The 27,464-nt window shown below is 40.7% G+C and overlaps 1 protein-coding gene across 2 annotated transcripts in view; it reads left to right on the top strand.

Annotated features, from left to right (window-relative positions):
* Positions 1-27,464, top strand: part of PRKAG2 (protein kinase AMP-activated non-catalytic subunit gamma 2) — a 276,475-nt gene that overhangs the window by 130,160 nt on the left and 118,851 nt on the right. Inside the window, exon 1 of one of the 2 annotated variants that reach the window (XM_018553116.1) lies at positions 12,377-12,501. The exons of the other annotated variant lie outside the window; for it this stretch is intronic. Coding sequence (XP_018408618.1) covers positions 12,408-12,501 — 94 coding nt within the window. The 5' untranslated portion in view covers positions 12,377-12,407. Of the gene's footprint in view, positions 1-12,376; positions 12,502-27,464 lie in introns of those variants that run through there. 2 annotated transcript variants of the gene reach the window in all.

The following is a 27,464-nucleotide window of genomic DNA, read 5'->3' as shown; positions in this document are numbered from 1 at the left end:
CCCTACCATCTGGTTGCCATTCTCCATTGATGGGAGGGGGGGGCGTATCACGGAACCTGGCCTTGGGGCGGCAGGGAGAGTAAATCCAGCCCTGTCTGTACGGGCCGAAACTTAGCTGTGTGAATGAGGCCTAAGAGTGGATTTGCCTCACATTGGAGTTTTTCTCTCACTTCTTGTTATATCTGTAGACCAGGAATAAAAGGGAAATCTCTTGAAGGAGGCACATTCCCCGCTCTGTTTAAAATAAAAAATAAAATATTTGGCTTTGAATATACTTTTTTCTGGGTCCTGGGTGCCGAAAGTCTCAGTTCACTTGTGCCTAGTCAGTGAGCTTAGGTAAACGGGAGGTCGCTAGTTTGTGTCCTCCCGTTACCCTTAGGAGAACTATGGGGAAAAGCCCTGACCCCATAGTTCTCCTTTAAGTATTTATGCAAAAGGGTCAGAATGACTACTAGGCAGCTGGCATTTCCAAAAGGAGAAGACTGTCCTTGTGACAGGTCTCCTTAACAAAGACTTGTTTTATTGTAAGCATATTACATACTGCTGTCAATCATTTTAAATGTAGGACAGTCATGTAAACTACCATTGAGAGGAGCAGCTTTAGATCCAACCTCCAGAGATAAGCGCCATGCAGCTTTAAAGTTGAACTTTGTGTAAACATCTTAATCCACATTTTAAATAGGTAAATACTGAGAGTTACACAAACCTTGTAGACAGCACAGCCAGGTTGGTGACCTGACTGTTTTGTTTATTTACAGTTATGTAAGACAGATAGTTGGCCTCTCTCGCTGCCCCAGCCTGTGATTGGACAGTGCAGGAGCAGCAGTAGACTGATAAGCTCAGTATGATGCTCTCTATGAATACACAACTGCATCTAAAAATGGCTTGTCATGGAACTAGGGTCTGGCCAACCCTGCATAACTGCTGCTGGATGTTCTCTGATGCCTTGGGCCAAGTAGAAGTAAAAGGGATCAGATAATTATATTTAAGCTGCAGATGAAGCTACAAATTGAATACGAGTTATTGCCCCTGGATGTGAACTTGGGAGAGGGGGACCTTACATGCTTGAATGCCATCACTTAGAAAGCTGGGGACATGTTACATCCTTTAAGTTATCATATTATCACATTATTTAATGCAATGCAATTTCAGCCAAAAGCAATCTGCGTTTTATCACCTTGATCCAGCTATGTTGTGTTATTTCATTATTAATAGGATAATTATGTCTGTACAATGCTCCACGCACAACACTGCACGCTGTGTGATTCCTCCATGACAAATCACATTTTCTTGTGTAATCTGTAATTAAAGCTAAGAGCTCGATACAGCTGGAGGGTTGTTTGTTTGTATCATAACAGACAACATCTCAATCCTAATTAATTACCGCCGACATGATGTAGGGGAGTCTTTTGTTTACAGCAGTTTCTCTGTGTAGTTTTTTTAAATTATATCTCTTGATAAAGATTTGGATACACAGGATGATACTTAGTATCGAAATATCCTAAAATTGCAAACAATACCCTAGACTATGATCATATATTTGCTTAGTAATATTAACTACTGGCTTGTGTTTTAGTGAGTACATGGTGGTGGTTTTTGAGGGTCACTGAACATATTTAAAGAGACACTGTCACTTCCAAGATAAAGTGACATTGACTCCTGCTAGCCTATCCCTCAGCCAGGTGTACTCACTTCCTTCCAGGTATGGGGGTTCATGTGACCTCCCCCAGTGCTTGGGCCTCAGTGGCCAATGGTCAGGCACAAACACTGTCACATTGGAGCTCCTGCAGTAAGGGAGGTGGTGAGGAACTGTGGATTGGGGGGGGTGTCCTGACAGTAAAGCTGTCCATACACTGTACACATTTTGTCTGTTCGTGATAAACTAGCTGAATTAATTCATTGGGTGGCCTTGTTGCCACTCTTCCATCTGGTATCCCTTGATCAGAAAATCCAAGAAGCTGGTCAGAAAATTTTTGGCCAAACCGTCAGCCAATCAGCTGCCATCAATCTTCAGGCACACCTGCCACTGTCAGAATACAAGAGCCCATTGGCGGGTGTTCCTGAAATGGCATCCCTATTTAGCGTGGATTGAGAAATTTGTTATATTTTTTACGCCCAGCCCGCAGGTTGAATGAAAAAAATAAAACAGTTTATGGTCATGCATTTGCATAGCATGCATTTGGTGTGTTTGAGAATTCCTCTTCTGCTTTAAAAGTGGGGGTTCTCAGATTACCAGAGTGAGGACAAAAGTTAGTGTGGTGGACAAGTACAGTACCCTTCTAAAAAACTAAACTACGCAATTGGTAGGATTCTTCCTTGTCTTCATGCAATCCTCTTCGGCTATTGGGCAGCCATAGGACGGTGCGTCGGAGTTACATTGTTCCCAGCACCTTGCTCTATTCTCAACATGCCCCATGCAGTGTACATTCATAAAGAAAAAAATGCAGTGAGCATGGGAGAAGGTTTTTTGGTCAAAAGAGACTTTGTATGTCTTTTTTGCCATATAACGTTTTCTCCACTTTCAAATGAAAGTTCAGTTGTGCTTTAAAGTACGTTATACTCCGTCTTTCCTCATCCTTTCATTTAAAAAAAACAAACCACAGCAGTAAAATTTTCATATACTGGAAGGGGGGACACATTTTTTTTTTTTTTAGGCAGCCAGGAGTTGAAGTTTATCATACATTTTAATGATTGCTTATTTTCAAACACTAGAGGAAAAGATTTGATGTAGTCCATAACAAATTGAACAAATTGCACACAAAGGGCAATCTGTTATGTAACTACGTGAAATACCGCAACTATGTCTGAGGATGTACAGAAACATCTTTCTAAAAAAATATTGGTGCTGAATGGTGTCTTTACTATCTCAAAAGATTGTAAAAATTTACACTGCACTAACAATGCTGAAGAAGCAGTAGAGTAGTTAAAAAGAAATGGAAAAAGTGACTCCATGGAATTCATAAAGCGTGTCATAGATACTCATTAAAAATCTGTCTCCTGTCAGTGTAACAACTTGCAACAGATTTAGGAAACTATTGATAAGGTGTATATGAATCTGATGACAGAATTTTGACTGGAAAAAATTTCCCAGCACACTCACCAGCCAGCCTGCAAAATAAACAAACCTGTCTAACTACTAGGGTTAAAACAGAGTTGCACGTCTTCTGCAGAATATGAGGGGCCTCGTCAAGGCCCCTCTGTGTGGTGTGGTCCTAACGCTAATCTATGAGAGCCTCCATTTTGGAGCAGTTATAGCAAAAGATGAATTGGGTGCAAGTTTGCCAGGAGCCAGCTCAACCTCCTTAAAGGCACAGGGACACACCAGAAACCCCGCACATCACAATGGCAGCTGAAGTCCCCAGTGTGTCCCCACACCAAATCCAACAAGCAAAACGAATGGTACAGCACAACAGCAAACAGTTTAGCGGCACACACACCAGCCAGCAAAAAAAACAAAACACTGAGGTCTATTCACTAAGCTACCGAAGGATCTAGTCGTAGCTTCCCTTGATCCTTCGGCTAGCTTTGGCCCCAGGACACCTTCGGTTCAGTAGAACCGAAGGGCTGCTGTACGGGCTACTCACTATAGCCCGTACAGCTCCCGAAGTCGGCCGAGCGGCTCGGTCGAGAGCGAAGACATATGCTCCGGCCGACAGCCTGCTTCTGACAGCTGGGCGGAGCCAGCCGTCATCTTACGGCTGGCTCCGGCCACCCCCAGAGAGATCAGCGTCCCTGGTTACCAGGGCCACTATGATATCACAGCGGCCTCTCCGTGATCTCAGTGTGTAATGACAGATGGCGTTCCTGGTTACCAGGAATCAGCCGTACTAGCCTGAAGTGAATAGCCGAACAGCGTTCGGCTCACTTCGCTTGGGGTCGGTTAGTCACTCGGCTGCCTACGGCAGCTTAGTGAATAGACCCCTCTGTCTAACTACTAAAATTAAAAACAGAGGTTTGACTACCTCCTGGCAAACCTGCACCCAATTTATCCTTCGCTATATATGTTCCAACCCACTTAGCAAGCAATTGAGCTGCAAGATTGAAAATGACTTGTTAAACTATTGCTTGACTTGCCAAGCTTCACAATTTTGTTGCACAATTACAGCAAGTCTGCATTGCAAGTCACCTGATTAAACGTGCATTGCAAAAGTGCTGTACACTTGCAGAGCTCTTGCTAAGACCTGCAGGACTCTTGCTGTAGACTTGCCAAGCAAATTTGCTACAAATTCAAAAAGTGTCAACTAGAACTTGTGCTGCAAGTGTTCTGCAAGTGTTCTGTTGTACTGTTTAAAGCCCTTCCATGTGCTTTGAATCCGGTTATGAATTGATGAGTGCGTTTGCCATTCATTTTGCTTTTAGAAGTTTGACTGCGACGCAGCACTTACACATGCGACACAATTTACTCCATCATGGAAGAGGTCTTATTTGCCTCCCCTATTCTGATCACGTATATGTATTTCTTAATGAAATTGTCACAGCCATAGCACTAGAATGTAAATGTGTTGCACATAAGAACTACCTCAGTTTTTTTTGCCACAGGTCAGAAATAGCAACAAAACTTTTGTACAGTTTCCTTGAATCTGGAGCAGGACTTCCCGATACATCCTAATGTTTTTTTTAATCACCCCCACTGTGTTGTACCCAACAAATAATCAGGTCCTTCATTTTTCTTTTATAGCCTAAAATTGAAAAATGTCAGCAGAAATCTTGATTTTTTTTTTGGCAAAGCTGACACCTTTTAGTCATCCTTTTAAAGGCAAGGCCCTTTGTTTTAATGACATCAGACACTTTTTGAATGAACGATTTTAACTGCTTCTGTTAATGTTTCTTTACACAATCACAACAGCACAACATGAGTTGATGAGAACATCCGGCCATTAGTAAAAGGTCATTGTGCTTGTTATAGATTGAAAACAGTTTTTTTTGTCCTGCAGGTATGCGCTAGCAAGTTAAGTGTAAAATCATTAATGCTTCTTCTACTCTGAGACCACAAAGCCAGGCAGTTCCCAGACATGCATTGGTTCTAGCTGAACAGGCCATCAATTTTTAATCCTTGTCTTTTTTTTTTTTTTCTTCATTAATCAATGTAGTTTACACAGTGGATGCTGGGGCTTATGATGACAATATCTATGTTCCTTCATAGATAGCTATTAGACATAGCTTCTAAGAATGAATATAGAGCACCAATCATGTTTAAAGCTGACCCTTGTGCTCTCTTACTGATAGCTGGCATTACAGAAATATCCAACTGCCCTTATGTTTACAACATTTGGGGCCCTTCTTTGGGGGTCAATGTCACTTTCTGAATGATGTGGACACTTCCAGTGGCAGGGTCCCCTCTGGTTAGGCTGGTGAAGGCACATTAGCAGTTCTTCAGAAACAGCTTCAGTGAAAGATTTGGATGACAGACCTAGGTGAGCATAATTCTTCAAAAGGTAAAAAAGAAAAATGTGTAGGATGTGTTAGATGGTAGTGGGGTTATTATTTGCCCTCAGATGAGCTTTAAAGTTAAGAGAAAATATACTGAGTGCAATAATGTTAGACACTCAAACCCTTGGTAGCAACCTTGGATTAGAGACTTAAAGAAAAAAGATAGTTTACTGCTTCCCATATTTCCAGCAGCCCTCCAAGTTGTGCTAACGAATATATACTCATTATTAAGCATGGAGGACAATTGGATGTGACAGGTAAATCCTAACAAAGTAACCCATAAGGCAAATATATCAAAAACCTAGGAAATGCAATTGAGCACAATTTGTAAATATAAGGGAGAACCATGTGTCAACATGATCAGTAGATTCAAAGATATAGGTTGCTGGAGTAATATGCAAATCTCGACTTTACCTCGAGTCAACATTAGTCCTGCCCTCTCCTGTTTCTGAAGCCTCCCTATTGGTCCTTTAGTGTGATGGGCATTCTCACTGACCAGTAAGGAAAGGAAAGAGGTGAGAAGAATGGGTCCAAGCTCGACATTCGCAGTAAACGGTTGCCTATACCTCTGGATATGCTCATTGTTGTATGTAAGGCTTGCAGTAAAGATAAGCTCTATTTATGCTCTTTATCCTCATGCACAGCATACATTTCCAAAAGATAAAAAAATCTGAAATAAATGAGACATAAGTATAGGTGCTTACCTGTATCTGAGTTTATCTTTGGATGTTTAGGATTACACTATAGGTCCTTCTACTGTATATAAGCTTACTTATTATTATAGTTTTAAATGAAATTCTCTTTTGAAGCAGACCTTCTCATTACTGCCAACATAAGCTGTTTACAATTCCCCTGCTGTCCTGTCACTAAGATGTGCTCCACTGCAGGTGGCTGAACGGAGCTGGGAGCTGCTGGTAGGTAATTATTGGGCAAATTAGTGGTGGACCAGTGGGAATTGTAAAATAACCTATGATAGCTGGAGAACCTAAGTCCAGTATAATGATTGAGGGTGTGCCTCAGGTCTACTGACTGAATTGCAAACTTTACATTTCAGAGTGAAGGGTGGAGTAGGAAGTTCTGACTTGTCTCAAATTTACAACATCTTCTGAATTATGTACAAAGTTTGGTGATCCATAGAAACCAATAGAATGTCGGACAATGGGGCTTTTATACTCACGTGATCCTCAGTCTTGTGGCAGTGACCACTCACCTTTCTCCCTCTCTGGTGGTGGAATGCCACTCGGCAAGTCTAATACAGTGGCATTGGATGTGATGACATCACATGCCATTAGATTATTCATTTGCTGTATCATCTAGTAGGGTTAGGGTAAAGTTTTACATGTTTTGCAGTCAAGATGAACCACTGCTTCAGGGAAATGTGGACATACAAACATACAATATTTAATCAATGTCTCAATATATGCATATTCATTCATTCCCATTACTTACATTGATTACTTGTTCAAAGTTATTTACAGGCATGCAGTACCAAGGGTCCTGAGACATAGCATCAGAATCAGACTACAACCTCCAGGGGACCAGAAGGATATATTCAACAGGGCAGTGTCCTCAGTGCCAACAAATATTCTTTAAGATAGTAGCAACATTCATAAATCTACATATCCCATTTCATATAATTTATACCATAGCAAGCCCCATAGTCTGTAAAACTACTTGTATGTACAACAGCTGCTAAAATACTGCACCTATTTGTTGTATACATAGTCTTACCTGCCTATTTAGGTTTGACCGAAGGGACCCTAAATAGGCAGGCATGAAATGTATCTAGTGAGTATAGTAATCATGTGACATGCATAAAATACCAGCAAGGGGAATCTCAAGGGGGGTAGGAGGGTCATTTGAAGCGGCCGAGCCTGGAGTTGGGCTTTCACAATTTAACAGAAGTTCTAAATTTTCTCCAGTCAATGAAAAACTTTTCAGTTTAGGTCACAAAATCCACTAACCTTCTTACCTTTTCTCTGTCTTCTGTCCTCTCTGTCTCAGTCCCATTCCAACACTGCCCCTGACATCCCTAGGACACTTCTGGTCCCTGCCCTTCTGTTCACCTATACCCTTGTATGCCACTCTTTACAAATACCTTACATCTACCCTGGCCTATTACCCACAACCTTGAGCTTCTAATCCACTCACCTTCCCCTGACCTCTCCTACAGGAAACGTTTTGGACCATTATTATATATGCTGCATATCTGTACATAATATTGCTATACTATTCCACAAGACTCCTGTAATATTGGTTGACAATATATGACTTGTATTCCTTAAAACCAATAGAAATATTTGTAAACAAAAAATATCCAAGAATACAGTGTACCTGTAACTGAAGGGTTTTACAGAGGGCTGAGGCCAGCTGTAATTAAAGCCAGATTACAAATTATAAGCCCCTGGTCAGTTGGCTGTATCCCGTATATGGTTTACCATACTAAATATTAAAGATAGATTTGAATAAACTTTTCAGGTAAACAGCTATATGGCCAATAGCAACCAGTAAGAAACAATTGTTTCTTAAACTGTGATTACCATTCTAGAACCCAAGAAAATAAATATTAACAAAAGGACAGTAAAGCCAAGCAAAGACAAATAACAATGGCCATATAACTCATTGCGGCTACTCTCCGCCATTCCTGCAAGCGTTAGTAAAGCTGAGAGAAATACATTCTTTGTTAAATGTTCTTTTTATATTTTCAACTAGTGCTGGGGTCTCTTCACTTCACAACTTTGTGCAATTACTTCTGTTTTGCACACACAGCAGTCCCCCATACAATTCTGTGATGTCAATATTAGTTTGTTTGACAGATTTTGAGAGGGGTAGAATCGAGCAGTCTCTGTGATACACTGCCGAAAAAAGTCACACACTCTAATATTTCGTTTGACCGCCTTTAGCTTTGATAACGGCACAGATTTTTGTGGGATCATTTCTGTAAGTGTATGCAATATCACAACATTTATTTTAATACAGAGTTGCATACATTTTTCACCAAGATCTTGTAGTGATGATGTGAGAGCCGGGCCACTGCAATAAGTATTCTCCAGCATATCCCAAAGATACTACTGTATATCACTTGCCGCTGATTTTGTGCTTGGACAAACTAGGCTAAGTTTACTACACAGTCATGTGACAACCCATCACAAACACATCTGGGACCCAGTTTGGGCCTAGCCCATGATTTAAAACTCAACTCTGGAGATGAAACAGATTTAAACTTGCAGTGAGTCTTTCTCCCCCCTGCAAGGGTTAACAGCTTGTTTTGCCAAGGGAATGTTGGATAAAGTGATATACTTTATATATACTTATTATTATTCTTTATTGCTCACCCCAGCCCCCCCACCGGCAGCCGATGCTCTTCTCTGCGGTCCAATGCCTCAGAATGTGGGCTCTCTGTGTCCTCCTTTGCAATAAAAGCTGCAAGCAGTTGGGTATTGAAGGGAAGAGGCTTTGGGGAACTAGTCTCACAAAGAGGAGTAAGCCTACAAAAGTGAAAAATAAGGTAAGTATATCACCTTATTCATCATCCCTGAAGCGAAACAAGCAGTTAACCCTTGAAGTGGGGGAGGGGAACCCACTGCAAGGGTAAATGGTGTTCATCCCCGCAGTTGATCATTCAAACACTTTGACTATTATCATTGCTCTTGGTAACATCTTACTGAATAAGCCCAATTATCTAATAGAAAAACAGGTCTGACATTTAGCTGTCAGTCACCGGTCATTCATTTAGATGATTAAAATTCTGCCATCCTATAAGGAGCCAAGTGGTTCAGTAGGGCAGAGAAAGAATACATACCCTACAGCCATTTATATTTCTGTAAGTCATTGATCAGGTCATATTACAGGTTATCATAAAGCATTGCCTGAATGCCATTTCTCAACTGACTGCAGATTCCATCCACTAACGCATTGTCCTCAGAGCTCAGATTATAGAGCTGACATCATCATTTATCACATGGTGGTTATTAGAACAAAACTGTGTTCATCCTCTGCTTCCAAGGGATGTCATTTCAGAGTGTCTAGGGTGGCCTATTAGCCATTATAGTTTATTATGAATGCATTGCACACATTTTTTAGAGCTTACCTAAAGTGTCTTTCAGCACTGTTTGACATATACTTCTTATTTGTCATATATTAATATTATCTTTATTCAATTTGCAATACAAACTTACAACATCGCAGAGGGTACATCCCTTTTACAGTCCAGTGTTCCCCTAACAAACTCCTTTGTCCCTGTCCCCCTGTAAGCAACGGGTATATATATTTTTCACCCTTCATCTGTTTGTTCATAGGCACGTTTACGTTTCCTCTCCATTTCTTATTTTAATCAATACATTTTTATTGGAACAAAAACGTATTTTTTGGGCGTAACAGCACAAGTCCTCTCCAGTTATATATGAAATTATATTTTCTTTTCCATTTGTGGGTAAACAGGGTTTTCATGGCATGATTCTTACTAGGCCTAGATGACAAACAAAGACACAGGGATCTAATGGTATGCTTGTCAACATTGTCACAGAGTTGGTTACTTTTCTCCAATAGGTCTAAGGTTGGTGCTAAGAGTGTATAATATCAGTTGGGTCCTTGGGACACTTCCAACAGCTGGAGGGTTTTGAGGGGTATTTTTTTGAATCTGGATGGTGTTAGATAGATTCTATGATGAAACTTATAATGATCAGGAGATTTCTGGCTGACATTAGAAACGTAAACAAATAGTCCCACACATTAGCTCAGTCTTGTTCATTAAGAGCCAAGATGCCCATTTCCTATTTATTTCTGCACGTTGTTAATAGATTTGAGTTAGTTCATATGAAACTGTATGTCCCTTATAGAACAAGTTCTGTAGAGTCATAGGAACTCAATTGTGCCATCACTGCTGAATTACTTTTCAGCCTCATCGAAAACCAGTTGTGCTAATACTGCTGAATTACTTTTAGGCCACATAGGAACCTAGCTGTGCTTGTTACCACTGCTGAATTACTTTTCAGCCTCATTGGAACCTAGCTGTGCTTGCTACGACTGCTGAATAACTTTTGGGCCTCATAGGAACCTAGTTGTGCTTGCTACCACTGCTGAATAACTTTTGGGCCTCATAGGAACCTAGCTGTGCTTGCTACCACTGCTGAATAACTTTTGGGCCTCATAGGAACCTAGCTGTGCTTGCTACCACTGCTGAATAACTTTTGGGCCTCATAGGAACCTAGCTGTGCTTGCTACCACTGCTGAATTACTTTTAAACTTCATAGGAACCCAGTTGTGCTACCACTGCTGAATTGTGTTGTCCTGATATATTACTTTACTTACTACCACTGCTGAATTACTTTTATCCTCCATTTATGGGTGAAAAAAATTCTCAGTTTTGTGGAAATCTGAAAGAGCCAGGCCACCATTTAGCCATGGTAACTGCCGTGGGTGTAGCTTAAAACCCCCTAGAGAAATTAGCTAATTTATATATTGGTTTGTAAGAAGTATTTTTTTTAATTAATCCATACTGTTGCATTGCTACAGTTCTAGAACAAAATATATAGTATAGTTGATCCTGCCAGAAATCCAGTGATCCTAACACTAGCACTCTGCCTACGTTGCACTGAAATCCCATACAGTGTTGTGACCCTGCCAAGTTCACTTGCAAAAATACAAAACACCTCCCTTGTGTGTTACCGGGATGAGAGTGTTGGGAGCTCTGTAGTTTAGCACAAGAGAACTAGGCAGAGCTGAAAACACTACTTGGCATTTTGGCGCATCTGATGTTGTCAGCTCACAGGAAGTGTGAATTTACTGTATTTCCGGCAGTGGGAAAATGTGCATGTATTGTGGAGATGTACTGCATATGTTGTTAGTATTCCCAGACATACATTTTAATAGATGGAGCCTGAATTACACACAGATGAATGAGTTAGAGGAGGGACAACCTCTCTCCCCACATTTCTACTACATGCAGACTACATGGATTTTCATTTACAATGAGAAACCAATGCTTGACTTTCACTTTAGAAAGCCCAGAATCCTCTGCTAAATCAGTGTCACAGGTGTACCTTGTACTTAATGTTTATTTGTAAAATTACAAGGCAGCATTATCAATGAAACTAACCATGTGTTTACCCCTCTGGCACAACAAATTGCTGGCACAGTTAGTTCTATCCAGTCCCTCCAGCTTTCATTTGTTAATGAATGAGACACTCCTTCAGTACACAGATACCAGCAGAAAACACAGATGAACTTATCAGAAGAAGAATCAGAAATGTTTGTAGTAGCTAGTGGGTTAAACGTTCAGAGAATCTTGTCTGGCAAGTGCTAAGCCTCCGGTCTTTCAGTTTCATAAGGAGAGTAATTTCTATTTTGAATTGTCATGCCTATGTGACATGTGGGGTTTGCTAGTCACCAGAGAGCACTTGACATGAACCTGTAACCAGCATATGCTTTCCTGCTTCAGCAAAGGGCCCAGAGCACGAGTCAAAATAGCTGCGTGATGTCACATTATAATGAGAATGCGCTCTGGCCAATTGGTGCCAAGAATTGTCTGGACAAGGGTGGATTCCTTTTACAGTCTTTTTAAAGAGACATTATTCACAAACGCACATGACAATCCCCTGCCAGAACTTCCCTGATGTGGAATTTTATAAAAGGAGCCTTATCAGTCACCGCTGACCTTCCCCAAGCAAGAAGATCTTGTATGCTGTCAGCAGGCGGTTTACACCACTTGAGAAGAATTCAGTTTGGGAGCAGAGCTTGCAATGCAGGCTGACAGTGTGCAAGCACAAAGCAATCTGGTTTATCACTAATCCCAGAGTAGTTTGTTTTTTCATCTTTGAGCAAAACGTGGATTTCTGCAGAATCAAAGAGGTTTTGTCATCTGTGTAAGCAGGGAATTTTTTTTCCTTTTTTTGTGCTGCTTTATCTACATTTCCGCTGTTCTGGTTCATTCTGGATATGACAAAGTTCTACTGAAGTTGCATTGCCCACTGCGCCTCATGAAGCGATTTGGGAGTTTGAGAGGTAGCAAGAAACGCAAGGACCAGGGTCAAGGGACTGAGCGCCGTCAGTCGGAACCTCATGGAATAATAGGTAGAGTGCCGCACCTGCTGCTGCTAAGCAGGATTTGGCTATGCAAAATGTGGTTGTGAAAGCTCACCTAGCTTTGCTGTTGTATATACTTTGAGCTTATGAATTTCTGTGTGTTAGCTTATATGTTTGGGTGGAAGATAACTACAGTATGGTATATACGTGTGCAATTGATCATTTCAGTAAATGCCCAATACTGTATGCTGTTTATTAAGAAATAATGCTGATAAATATAAATTATAGTAAGTTTGAGGTACATCCCCAAGAAAAAGCTGAAATGTGCATAATAATTCCACCATTTTGTTCTGCCTTTAGATTCCTTGCCTTATTAATTGGATATTCTAAGACATGGCTGTGAAATAAGCAATGTATTAATAGTATTTACATATCTTGTTCCTTTATGCCTGCACAGGCTCAATTAGAGCATCCATTGTCCTAATGCAAAATGTTAAAGAGTCCCAAAACAATGTGCTTGTCATTAGTGAATCCAAGGTTTTCTTGGTGAATACTTCTCTTTAAATCATCATTAGTGGCACTGCAGAACATAGTGGATCCATAGCGAGAGCCATTAGTCACAGTAGGTACACGTAGAAGGGAATCCCCTCCATGCTCCTTGTTGCCAGCACTTGTAAATTGCAAGGAGTTTGTGAAGAGTTAGCACACGTGGGTGTTTGTGAGCTTTAGATGTGCTTTTTGAAGCATGTGGAAGCTGGGACACATTTTTCAAAATCTGCTTTTTTATAATCGATTATGTCGATTAGTTGTTGCAGCCCTAGTGCAGTGCTAGCTAGGAATGTATTGGTAATTGCACATAAAAATCAAGGTCACTGCAAACAAAAGCAAATCAGAAAAACTAAAGCAATTTAGCAGAAAGTCAGCAACATCTACCCTGAAAGCATGCTGTATTTGATTCGACTTTTAGTGAGAAGCTTGAAATACCTGTCTTGCTGCCCGTTCCAGCAGTCTCATCTGCAGTGAAGACAATTCTCCCACTGAAAATCCTTACAAAACAACACATTCGATCTCATTTTCCCCTGCTGCACAGTGGTTTCTCTCACTGACCCATATGCCACTACAGGGCAGGTGGATTGAACCACTGATCGTGGTGGGGGACCAGATCGACACTCCTGGGAGTGTTGGTTTCTGTAGATATTTGAGCTGGTGAATTCACCACAGCAAAGATTGGTGGCATGGAGCACAAGACAGGTGCATAATTAAATTCTTCTTTGTGGGGGCAACCTTTTTTTAGGTATTAGTTTTAGCAGTGGAGTCTATTTAACACTTTGAAGATTATCATTAACTGAATAAAAAAGCCTACAGAAATGCCTAATTGAATTACAATATATGAGGGAACTTTGTATGTTTGTAGGACCCTCCATGACACTGGCCTGCCTAAAAGTTGATCCCCAACATAGCTGGTGCCCACAGCACCCCACCACCAACACCACCTCTTCTCCATAGGCACACACATGCAAGTTTACCCATACAAACCTAATGCTTGAAGAAGCTTAGAAAGATTGTTAGTTGGCCACATACATGCCTAGATGCTGTCTAAGATTTGTAACCAGCTGATTAAAAAAAAATGTTCTGTCTATTTAGCCAATCCATTGTCAAGAATAAGGGCCCATTTACAGCACAAAGCTCTTCATTAAACTGGATGTGTTGGGCAGCAACACACCTCAATACACAAAAATTTAGTGCAGGCTACATTTGCAATGTGCAATCCAGTGCGGTGGGGTGCCCTTTGATAGATATAAGATAAGATATAGATATAAGATAAGATAATGAGTGCAAGGTGTAGCTACAAAGGTGCATTCCATCTTCACCATTTAATACTATTTGTACAGTCAAATGATGCATGCTGTATAATTTACATTATTAATTAAATTAAATGCATTAAATAATTAAATGAATGGCACTGCAGTGCACCAACACATGTATGGTAAAACATGCGCCTTACTGCAGTGAGTTGTGTAAATAGGGCCCTTACCAATGACATCACACACCTATCCTAATTCTGATATTGACATCCAAATTGTGGACATTTCTTCTTGGGCACAGAAGATAATCGAAATCCTGTTTTGGAACAATTTCACATTTTTTTAGGAAGATGAAGTCACAATTTTACAGGGAGGTTTGTGGGTTAAACCTAAATTATTTTAGATACATTTCAGATCAACATTAACTATCTGTGCAGAACTTTGAATTGTAACCCAACTCAATCTGTCAACTACATGCTAAACGTGTGCTAGACTTCAACATTAGTTTTATTCAACTGTTACTATTGCAGAACTAAAAATGGCAGTTGCTTTGTTCTATCATTTAATAACATATGACAAAGTGACAATATGTACTCTAACATAAAACACAAGCAGCCTGGCACCTGGTACATTTATCCACTTGGTTGTTATGTATGCATAGTATAGACCAGATAATTTGGGTGCACTATGGTGGGTATAAGGGTACAAATGAGTGAAAGGTGTAGCTACAAAGGTGCACTCCAGTAGGCATGGACAAATACTGTATTTATCGCCATTTTATACTATTTGTACAGTAGTATAAAAAGATGGATGATGCTATATAATATGTTATTATGTTGCTAGACTGTGCCAGAACACTGTCATAAAGTAGTAACAGGAGTCAAAAAAACACTTTGTTGCTGTAGCCTGGCAGTTTTATTTGCATGGTCCACCTGTATGTTGATGAAACATCTGTCCCTGCAGTACACAGGTTGGTTAAATAGCTCTTCTTTGTATTTTACCCTAAAAATGCCTCCAGCAGACTTGCAAGGTGCTGAATGATTCACAATCACACTGTTTATAAGGGTTCATGTTGATGGGTGTTCTAGTCAAAGGCTGTGTTTTCTATTCAAACACATGCAGCTACATTCAAATTAAAGGCAAGAAAGCTGACGGCTGCATTTGCCCTGTTTATCCTGTAGTTGAAATGTACCATAATAGGACATGCTGCATCCAAGGAAACGCAGCACAATGCAAAGCAGATCAAACACAGCCTCTGAATCGACAGATCTACAGCTCAGTTAAAGTCAATTGAATTTTGCTGACCTGCATTTGAGGTGCTTTCCAAACACAGGAAACCAACGTCCATTGGCATGAGCCCTCATGGCATCTGTGTTACAACGTGAAACCAGTGACAGCTTCAGGATTGTATACTACAATTGTAGTGAGAAAATATGGAGGATGCTATTTCAGATCTCCTTTAACAGAATCACATGACAGCTGACATGTCTACAAGGCCACCACCATAGATGGAGTATAAAGCTATTTGCCAGGCTTTCACTCACTGCAGGTTAGTGAATCTGACTATGCACAGGCAGATGTATTTCTTTGACATTCACAGCTTCCATTCAAATGTGTATCTGTTGGCCTTCAAAGTTGGCGGAGATCGATACATCAGCCATTACACACCAACCTTACATCAATTAAAAGGTTCTAAGAATAACTTTTCTTCAGATTATAAAGCTGGCATATGTGATTCCTCAGTCTCTTTAACTATTTTATTCTAATGGCCATGGTCCCCAGTGGCAGTTGGGCAACTAGGATTTTCAGGAGGACATCAATGGCAGGCCCTGTGTTTCTCTTATGACATTTACTTTACACTCTATCTTCTATTGTTTGTGGTTGCAGAGCAAAAGAAGGAGGATCTAAAAATCGGAAACTCCCTCTAAGAGGCAACCCATCTTGTTGATTTTCTGTATTTAAAAAATAAAGTAAAATTTGCTGTATGTAGCCCGGGACCATCCTATACAGATTGTACATTTTTAACCAGCAGTTTATTGTTCAAAGGTAAGATCAGGGCATTGGTTGTAGAGGTACTTCAGTGGACTGTTTATGTGTGCTTGACCTCTAAGCTATATTGTCTTCTTTAGTGTATACTGTAAATGTATGCATCAAGACAGATCTTAAAGTGTCACTAAACTCAGGTGTTAAATCCTAAAAATGCATTCAAGTACCTAAACTATTAGCAAAAATGTAGCTTTTTTCTGCATCATTCGGCTGTAGATCCTCAAATGATGTCTTAATTTTTTGTGGACACTGTCCATTTTTCTGGAGGGGTGTTACTTTTGTTCCCCATGGTCCCTGTGTGTGTTGTAAAGTAGCCACCACTCCAAGCTCACTCCTGTGATGGACTACAATTTCATGTTTAGTGTAGTAATTTGTATTGAGAATATTGCCTATCATGGCTAGCAAGCCTAGCAAGCTTGGGGCGATGGCTACTTTACAACATACACAAGGACCATGGGGAACAAAAGTAGCCACCCTCCAGAAGGAAGGACAGTGTCAGCACCAATTCAGAGATGATTTGAGGATCTACAGCCGAGTGATACACAAATAAGATACAGTTTTGTTAATAGTTTAGGTACTTGAATGCATTTTTAAGATTTAACTCCTGTGTTTAGTGTCACTTTAAAAGCTGGTGCAATAAAAGTGTGTTAGTGCATGCATAAAGCTTTCAGCACACTTTAGTATGGACAGTTTTTCCGGACCCAAAATGCTGCGGACGTTCAGTCATCCGACTTGTCCTATGTTAGCATTAGCACAAAGATAAATGCAAGCTTTACATACTCACACTTGTCAACATCATTGTGCTGCATGGGTCATAGGGACGCATCTGTTGCAATATATCCAACTGTCTGTTTGCAACTGCCCTGTTATACGTTTGCAGGCATAGTGCCTGTGTGTCTGTATTTTCCTTTCTGACCAGTTGTCTGAATGAAAGGCATTATTGGAATGACTCCCTGGGGCTGAATACAATCACTGAGATCTTATATGACCTATAATGATTACTGTAATTGTATCTGCTTTGCTTTAGGTCATTCTGCTTTTCATCCAGTTTATGTGACACTGAAACCAATCCTAACCTGTTTAGTAGCAGGGAAAGTTTGGGTCTGGCTGTTTATGACAATAAAAGCAATCAGATGATACAGATTATATATACACTTGTGTGATTTGTGTGCCTTTTTTTTTTCTTGGCATGTGTTATCTCAAGCACCTCTAAAGTGCTTTCATTTCTTTCAAGTGTCCTGTATGTTTTTATATATTTTGCAAACAATCCCTTTTGCGTATACATCACTAAAATACTTTTTGTACTTATCATACATCTCAGTGTTTTTGTAGCCCTCCGCTGCAAAAATTATTTTCCACAATCTCATTCAGTTAATTTAGAAAATAGGATCTACATTGAAAGGATAATTGAAATGATTGATTGTCTATAATTAAAAAACAGTAAGAGAGATCATTTGTCCTCCGTACTGAACTGTACGGAAAAAAATAACTTTATACTGTCCTAGTGTGCAGTACATAACTGGCCCATCTTATCTCCATGTAAACAGACGGATGGAAACATATATGTGAACAATGTCTAAGCCCTCGTTCACACCTGAACGTTTTGTAGCACGTTCTACGCTCGACGAACGCTCTACAAAACGCTCAAAAATATAAATCCCATTGTATTCAATGGTCTCGTTCCCACCTTGGTGTATTTCCGCCCGTCCCTAACGCGCTACAAAGCGGCCCACGCCTGAAAAGGTACATGTTCTACTTTGGGCCGTTTTGTTGCGTGTTTCCATTGGGATACAGCCAAGTAGCCTTTGGAAACTTTTTTTACCGCGAATAAGTACTATCCTTGTCGCACTCCTTACCGATATATCCCTTGTAGTGGGGGGTGCTCGCAGTGACCGCGGATGGCGCCGCGAATGTCAGCAAAAATGTAGAAATGTCACCAGCACACCAATCCTTTTAAGATAGCAAAAGCTTCATTTATTGAAGTTTTTTGTCATATGACCAAACAAGCGCTTTCAGGACCGCGCAGGGTCCCTTCATCGGGCCTTCATCGTCAATGCTAAAGCCTGATGAAGGGACCCTGCGCGGTTCCGAAAGCGCTTGTTTGGTCATATAACAAAAAACTTCAATAAATGAAGCTTTTGCTATCTTAAAAGGATTGGGGTGCTGGTGACATTTCTAAAATTTTTTTTTTACCTCGAATCGCCGGTCGCGCGACAGACGCGCATATGCAATATGCCTAGTTGTGAACGAGACCTAAATGTTTGATTGAAAAAACTCCACCTATGCCACTTATCAGGTGCCTATTATCTATAGTACCTCTGTGGTGAGCATGTTATGTAGGTGTTGGGTGCTCTGTCTCCCACAGGGACTTGTTGCTGTGAGGGGAACAAACACATACATCAGTCCATGCTGTAGACTTCTAGTGCTAAGTCTATTGGCACTTATTTTGTGGCCCTATGAGCTCCGAAGACATTATTCTGTGTTTGCTTTACCTAGGTGGTTACACAGACCAGTAAAGCAAAAATATTTTTACACTGGGTGCTAAAGTGGGCCTGAGTCCAGACTATGAACCATAAACTATTTAGATATATTTAACAAGCAGTACATTAGTTTTAAAACAAACCATATCTGACCTCTAAAAAATGCTTTTATTGTGAAGTTTTCTTATTCTCAAAATCCTCAAAGATCACAACAAAGACTCTCGAGTTCTGTAGTCACTTTACAGCAGAGTACTATGAATTCATTTTTTTTACAACCACAACTCCATTCATAAATGTGGGGAAAAATGAAATTAATAACATTAAAACTGTTTTTAAAATAGAATAAAATAATAATAATACAAATAATAATTCTATCTCTTTTAAAGTTTTTGTGTGGCATTTTTGATATATAATATTATTTGAGGCATTTTACACACAAAGCAAATATATGGCTACGCCAGTCAACTAAATTTAATGCTACTTCTGAAACTCCCCTGTGGGTGGGTATAGACGCAAGGGAATTGAATCCTGTGAGAAAAGATACCTTGTTATGGCTTCATCCAAAAAATAGATGTAGACTCAACATTGAATTGTAAAAGCAGTGTTTTGTTGCAGTTTCATATAATGTGTCCTTAGTCTATCATTGTATCCTGAAGCATGTGCTCAGTCTCCAACAACTAGTGAATTTTTGCTGTCTCTTTTGCAGCATGTCTGCAGTCTTGTAGCCCACCCGCTCTTGTAGCAAGCCCGTAGTCTTTGGCCATCTCCCGTTGCATGTCTGCAAGCTCTGACAGCTTTACATTCACCTAATATTTTGTAAGGATCTTAGGTGATGTAAGGGGCGCACTTGAGGCCCCCATATCAAGAATGTTAAACACTACTGCTGTAGACTTGGTTTAAAGTACTTTACAACATGTTCTGGTGCTCAAATACCAACGAGTCTGTCTGCAATGCCCACTATATAGCTTGTGCTGTATTAGTAAAAGGGTGATATGCTACACCCCCCACACGATGTCACAGTGCCCACTCCTCTAATACCATGGCACACACAGCTGGGGCCTACCTAATGCCATCTCCCAAACCTCCAAAGTCATGTCCAGATCAGGAGATTGCAGCATAAAGAGAAAACTGTTTTCTTTTATAATTGATGAGAATACTAATGATACTATATGCATATTAAAGAAGAAGGATTATCATAACCCTTGCAGTAGGGTTACCCCCACACTGCAAGCATTCAGTGCTTGTTTTGGTCTAGGAGCAAAAATATAAAAGTTATACTCACCCGAACCTTGCAGCTGGCTGACTGCTAGACTGGTTCCTGCAACCCCCGTCCTCCTCTTCCTCCTCTACTTCAGCAATGGCATGTGGACACTATTCCTGATGATGTTGCTATTGATAAAATGCGTTGGGTGGGTCTGAGCACTGTCACACACTAGACAGTAGAGCAGTTTGGCGTGTTACCTCTATATGGGTGCATATTGATCTCTTTGTGAGTATATGGGTTGTTTTTATTTGCTCTTTTAGTAAAGGGTATTTTACACTATGAGATCTTTCCTCTACTTTCTCCTCATTGGATGAGTGTGGAGTAATACGCAACAAGGAAGAGTGATGTCGGCGAGGAGATCTGGAGAGTTCTGTCTTCGCTTGGGGCCCTATATAAGACCTTCTTATTTTATGAGGTCACATACTGTTTGGTGGGTGGCTGCCCATAAGGGTGAGGAGTTTTTTTTCCCATGGAGGATTTTATTTTGGTGGACGTTCACAAGCTCACTTACATTTTGGAGTGGAACTATTCACGATGTAAGGACATTTTCATATGGGACTATCATATTATTATGAGATTTGCTTTCACATGTGGTTAGTTTATGATTGTGTTTTTTTGTTTCCAAAACACTGAAAGGATTCCACCACTTCTCCATGACACACAAGCAGGGGGAATCCAGGTGTTCACTGGCTGGAGCGTGTCCTCACTCCCACGTTAGCGACCGTCAAAACAATAAAACATCTGGCCGCACTCCATATGTCGCCGCCTTAAGTCTGCCCAGCTAATATGTTTCACCCAATCATATGGGGTGGATTAAGCCCGGGATTGGGTGAAAACGCATTAGTGGTGGTGGTGGTGGGGGACCTGAGACTTTATGTAGCTGTGTGTTCTTTAATAAAAGAAGTTTCCAGCAACATATGGAGTGCTACCGGATGATTTATTGTGTTTTTTGTTTACTGTGTTTTTACTGTTGGAACTATTTATTGCTCACATGCAATTGGATGATAAGCGACTGTTTGGGTTTTTAATAATTTAAAGCTTTGTTTTGTTTTGTTTTTAGTGGTGTATTTAGGACAATTGTATATATATACAGCAGCTGCTTGAGGCCCCGTTGACACCAGGGTGACAGCATTTCAGCGTGTTTTCTGTGCGTTTTTTTGGAAGCACGTTTTTGCACACAAACGCGCTGATCAGCCCGTTTCCATTGAAGTCTATATGGAAAATCCGCTGATCAGCGTGACAAAAATAGCTCAGGGAGCATTTCAGGCGACAGGCTATTGGAACGCGCGATTCCGTGTATTTGCGTGAACTGGCCCCATAGGAATGTATGGGATTTTCAATTTTGGCGTTTAAGCATGGAAAAATGTATACGCAACAAAAACGCCCTGGTGTGAACAGTGCCTGAGGGTGGTTACATTTTTAGGAGGTAGCACAGATTTTTGGATTGATTTATTAATATCAGAAATGATACATTCAAATAATTGCGCCCCTTTATATACATTTTACCTATAACAACCTAAGGAAGGAATATCATTTGTCCTTCAAAGACTCTGTGGAATTATATACGGCTTTGATCTTGTAATCACTATAGTAGTACTGAACTACAGTGCTTGTGTTCCTCTAAAGTTATAATTTTGTGGAAGATGCCCTTTTATGTTGAACGATGGTAACCTCAAAGCTTAATAGTGCTTTGCCCAGACCTTTACTCTAGACCCGATGTGTTATTGTCAATTCAAAAGCCCAGGCAGGCTTTAGCGAAGACAAAAATGTTGTGGAAAATAAATGGGTAAGCCGTATTAGTCGGTAGACAAGACGTAAAAAAAAACGTAGTATTGCAGTGTGCAATGATACCTTTCTTATTGGACTACAAAATATATAAAAGAAGCTTTCGAGAGTGAACCTCTCTTCTTCAGGTCAGAAGCAATACTAAGCAACATGACAGTTTGTCAGTTCAGACAGGAGAAAGCTGTTAGAGGAGGGGGGAGGGGAGGTTAGTGGGGTTTTATAAATGTTGGACCTGGGAGTAAAAAATGCCTCCTGATAATCAAAAGATAGAACAAATAAACGTAGGATGACAAATAAACCCTAAACAGATCTGAGATATACCACATACATGAATATTGTGATGTTCCGTAGTTCATAAAAAGTTCTGGTAGTGTGTCAGAAAACCAGAATCCACATTAATCCACATATATATTCATTTATAGCAATGTATAAATGTACAGTGCAGGTTATGAATTCCTTTTATATTTCCTGTTGTGTATGGTAGTCTTCTTCTCGCATTGCCCGGAATGTTTATGTCATAGTCTCTTTACTCTTGCAATCCTGATCTCCTCAAAACTATTTATCAGCTATCAGTTCCTGACTGACATATAAAAGATTATTTCCTTCACACATGTATCCCTTCAAGTGATTTTACAGTTCAGCTGGTGTCATTGCCTGTAATCTGTCTTTATAGGGAGCTTTCACATAAGAGTTGAAAGTTAAACATGTGCTTTGCAGTGGGAGCTCCTGCTCTATAAGGCGTGGTACAAAGGTGGGCTTACACTAGGGAGATGGTACCATCCTTATGCTGCTCAGTTCTATATGGCATAGCAGGTGAAGGGCAATCATTACTTTAGAGTGTAAGAAAATCTTTTGGCAGGCAGAACAGTTTTGTGTATCTAGATAGCTGCCTGTTCCTGTATATCAATGTTATTTTTGTATTTATTATGAGTATTTCTAGCACCATCAATTTACACGGCATTTTAAATATTATTTTTCACATTAGTTCCTGCCCTCAAGCAGCTTCCAATCTAAGGTTCCTACCTCAAATGTACACACTAGGGCCAATTTAGACAAGATCCAATTAACCTACCAGCATGTCTTTGGTGTGTGGGAGGAAACCAGAGCACCCTGAGGAAATCCAGCCAAACACAGGTAGAACATGAAAACTCCATGCAGAAAGTGTCCTGACTGAACCTGGATTTGACTTGAGCCACCGTGCTGCCACAACAGCAAATCGATCATTTATTCTTTTTTATTTTTTTATTGGTGCTGTTTATGTCATATAAAACCTTAGATAAATGGTCGGTGCCATTAAATAATAAAAGAAGTGATTTATTCTGATCCAGGCTGTGCATTCTACAAGCTAATCTCCCGTTTCTATACTGCTGTCACTGGATGATACTGTCCTGACTGCCATCCAAATTTAGGAACTGTACATACTTACATCTGCAGAATCACACCAGACTTTAGTTTGTATCCTCTAACAGTGACTATAGCAACCCTTCGCACAACGCCACACTAAAAATAGACCACCTTTAACATGCTGAAGGAAATCAGAAGGAATAGTTAGAGGCATGTGGCTATCTAATGAACTGTAAGGTTAGACCTCTTTATGATAAGACGCAAGCTGAGGGAGGATCTTCAAAAGAAGCTCTTGTAAGGTATTTAGGTGAATATAAAACTTGATCTCTGATTTGCTGCTGCTATACAATATGTTATTTAAAGGGAACCTGTCAGAACAACTTTTATCTGTCTAAAGGTGCCCATTTAATCGTGCAGTGTATGGAAGGCGTGCGACTGTTTCTACTGTACGGTCGCACGACTTTTGTATTTTAGAGCATGTTGGAAAACCAGCCGAGAATCGTACGATTTTCGGCTGGTTTTTAGCATGATCGAGAGATAACTGCCGAATGGGCCGGTGTGTGCGTGCACACTGCCTGTTCAGCATTGCAGTCATCGGAAGCCCGCCCCTCAGGGGGGCGAGCTTGCGATGATCGCAAGTACGATCTGCCTGTCCAAGATGGGCAGATCGTACGTTTTTTAAATTACTTTACAACCCTCGCAAGACAAAAGTCTTGCAAGGGTTGTAAAGTGTATGGGCACCTTTAATCTAGGCTCTCTTTCTTTGATGGTTGCTACTGTCCAACTCCAAGAAGCAGTATTGGCATCCATGCAACATCAAACCTAGTGGCCTGCCTGCCCTGCAATGAGTGCTGAGCCCAAAAGATGGCAGTCATAGCTGTGCCTGGTTACAGTTGTCTTGCCGAGTTCTCTCAAAGTCCATCCCTGAGCAAAACTTAATTCTCCTCCTACCCTCCTCTCACCCCTCACTTGGGTGCTTTTTTTCAATATCTGTTGAAGCAAAGTTTTAGACACCTAATTCTGCCATGCAGGTTCCTTACTGCCACCCTATCAGGGGTCAAGAGACCGGTGATGCAGATGTCCATATCACACAGTCAGTGTCATGGACACCCAAAGAAATACCTTGTCTCCTGTACATAGAAGGAGAAAGAAGACTCAGAACCAGAATGTATTGTGACCACAGATTTAAAGGGGTAAAGGGGCATTTATATACCAAATAAAATGGGTGATGGAACTGGGACTAACCCTGCAGCCAGAGGTCTGACAGGAAATTTGGGCTGCAACTGTAAAAAGCTCTAGAAATGCATAGCATACTAGTACATTATGGCACACTTACCCATGTGTGCTCTCCTACAGCCATGCAAGGTCCAAGCTCCCAGACGCTGCTCTGTCACCGGTGCTGCCATCTTGTTCTGCTCTTCTTCCTAGTCCGGCATCTTATTGCTTTGTTGATAGGATGGCCAATGGCCACTGATGATGTTACTGCTGCACTGCTGCTGAAGTAACACTATCTCAGAATCCAGCTTAATTCTTGACACCTTACAGATGCTAGGATTAGGTTGGGACTGTAAACTGCATTCAGCATGCACCACAGTCAGTATACAAATAATAACATTCTAGCAGACATGTAAAAGGTTCTGTGTTTTTTTTTTTTTTTGGCAGAAGAGACATACAAGTTCTATTCTACCAAAAAAACTCTAACTGCTAGCTAGCTAACTATAGTTCTGCTTTATGCTTCTGGGTCTGTACACATGTTGTGGCCATTAAGGGTTCTCAATCTCTTATTTGTAATCATGGAAAATGCAACAGCGCTAATAAAACAACTTAAGGTGGGTGATTTAAAAGTCATTGTAAGTGAACTTACACTTTAAGATAAGGTGAAAGCATCTATATACAGTATTAGAATAATAGAGTGTAAGCAATAGCAAAGCTAAAACCAAAGTTCTAGTTAAATGAGATATTTTCTAAAGGAGATAAAAAGATTGCATGTTACTGGCTATGATGACCGGCTGGAACAAATGTAATTATACATTTAAAAAGAAGAAATTTTGTCTAGATGTCCCTAATTATCTAATCAGCTTTTCTACTCGTCAGCTACACATCCGTATCTAGGGACAGGCACTTGTTACACTGAGCTGGAATTGGAAACAAGATAATCAGCAGAACAGATTACAGTTTAAATAATTACATTGTAACTCTGTCCTGCAGATCCAGCAGTGATTAAAAGGAACTTGTCTGGTGGGAGAAATGCTCATTTTAACACCTGGAGGTTGTGTGTGAGATTAAATAGTAATCAGCTCATACAGGGATTTAATATGTCAACAGGAAGAGACATTTGTATGTTAGATGTGCACAGGAGCATTCATATTGAACAGCACTGACTGCATGTTAACCATTGTCCTTAAAGAGAACAATTAGGTCTGTATATAGTTATAGTTGTGTGAACAATTAAGTACATCACTATATTTGAGCATGCACACGATAGACTTTTATTCAGACAGTGCCTACAGATAAATGTGATACACTTAAATAATTACACAAGAAATAATTGCCTTTCCAATCATTTATTAATCTTAAATATCAATAAATGTAATGTGCACTGTGGAAAAAGTAAGTAAGGTCCTTGGCATCAGAATCATGGCATGATGACCCCACACTGCACATTTCAAAATCCCCCTTCAAAATTTTAATGGGAATGATGTCAAGACTTTGACTAGGGCGGTCCATAAGCCTCTATTTCTACTCTATGAGCCATTATTTGATAGCGTGCCTTGGATTATTATCATATTGAAAAACCTATTTTCTGTTCAACTTTACTGTTTGGTCTGGTGGCCTCACATTCTCATCAAGCACACGTTGATATGATGCAGAATTTATAGTTGACTCAATGACTGCAAGCCGTCCAAGTACTTAAGCAGCAAAGCAACCCCAAACTATAGTATTTCCACCGCCATGCTTTGCATTTGTTATGTGGTTCTTCTCTGAAATGCTGTCTTCGGTTTGTGGCAAACATGTCTAATATTACAGTGACCAAACTACTCTGTCTTTGATTGATCAGTCTTCGGTTCATTGTTCCAGAAGGCCTGGTCTTTGTCTATATATTCAAAGGCAAACTGTATTCTTTTTGGACAGCAAAGGCTTAACACACCGCTCAATCAGGTTGATGGGTAATCTCTCAACCCATGTTAGGGAACCAAGATACCAGACAGAAACTTAAGTGCAGGTTTAAAATAAAAGTAGTTTATTGAAAACCGCAATAAACATAAATGGCAAAAACAATAGAGAAAGTGCAGGACATTGTCATTGCCAAGCTAGGAGTCAGATGCCAAAACGGGTAGTCAGCCATGCCAGGTCAGAGAGCATGGAGAGCAGGATAAACCGAGACAATAGCCGGGGTCAGCAACCAGGAGATCAGTCAGCCAGAATCATACACGGAAATCAGAAAACACAGCAGCACACTTGGTTGATCAGAACAAACGTAAGGGCGCAGACTGAATGGACAAGGTGAAGGTCAGGGACGGGGCTAGGATTGTAGTCAAGGTGGGCAAGGTGCAATTTTGCACCACCCCCTGTAAAAACAGGGCATTTTGACAAGTATTGTACTTGTCAAAATGCCCCGATGTTTGCGCTATGGTTTTGTTTTTTTTCACTTACCTTCGGGGAGGAGAGCAGCGGCAAGTCAGCGCTGGTCTGGTGGGAGGAGCTCCAGGTGGGGTCCTAATTTAGCTGGCCGGCGACTGCCTGAGGTGCCGCGCGTGTAGGGATCCTCAGGCAATCGCCGGCCAGCTAAATTAGGACCCCACCTGGAGCTCCTCCCACCGGACCAGCGCTGACTTGCCGCTGCTCTCCGCACCGAAGGTAAGTGAAAAAAACCAAAACCATAGCGCAAACATCTTGGCATTTTGACAAGTACGGGTACTTGTCAAAATGCCCTGTTTTTTCCGCCCTCACCCTGCAGCATCGTAAGGCACCCGCCTTACTTGCCTTGCGCTAGCGCCGGGCCTGGTGAAGGTAAAATAGTGGCCTGGTGCCTGCATCATCACTGTGATTTACCAGGGAGTCTAGCCAGTGCAGCAGAGTGATGATGTGTGCGGGTTAGGACATAAGAGGATGCAAAAAGGGCAAACACGGTGTCACAAACACTCAGCCATGCTGCAAGCAACTAGTCACGGCAGGGTAAGAAACCCTGATAACCCGTTCTAACCCTTTCCCATTAATAAACAAAGTGTGCTTTTATTGCTGTGTCCCCATTTGAGATATTTCCCCAAAATACAGTGTATATATTGT

Source organism: Nanorana parkeri, unplaced genomic scaffold, assembly GCF_000935625.1.
Source record: "Nanorana parkeri isolate BGI_ZX_2015 unplaced genomic scaffold, ASM93562v1 scaffold110, whole genome shotgun sequence".
Classification (NCBI taxonomy): domain Eukaryota; kingdom Metazoa; phylum Chordata; class Amphibia; order Anura; family Dicroglossidae; genus Nanorana; species Nanorana parkeri.
Note: the sequence above shows the minus strand (reverse complement) of the source record. Positions and strands in the feature narration are given on the sequence as shown.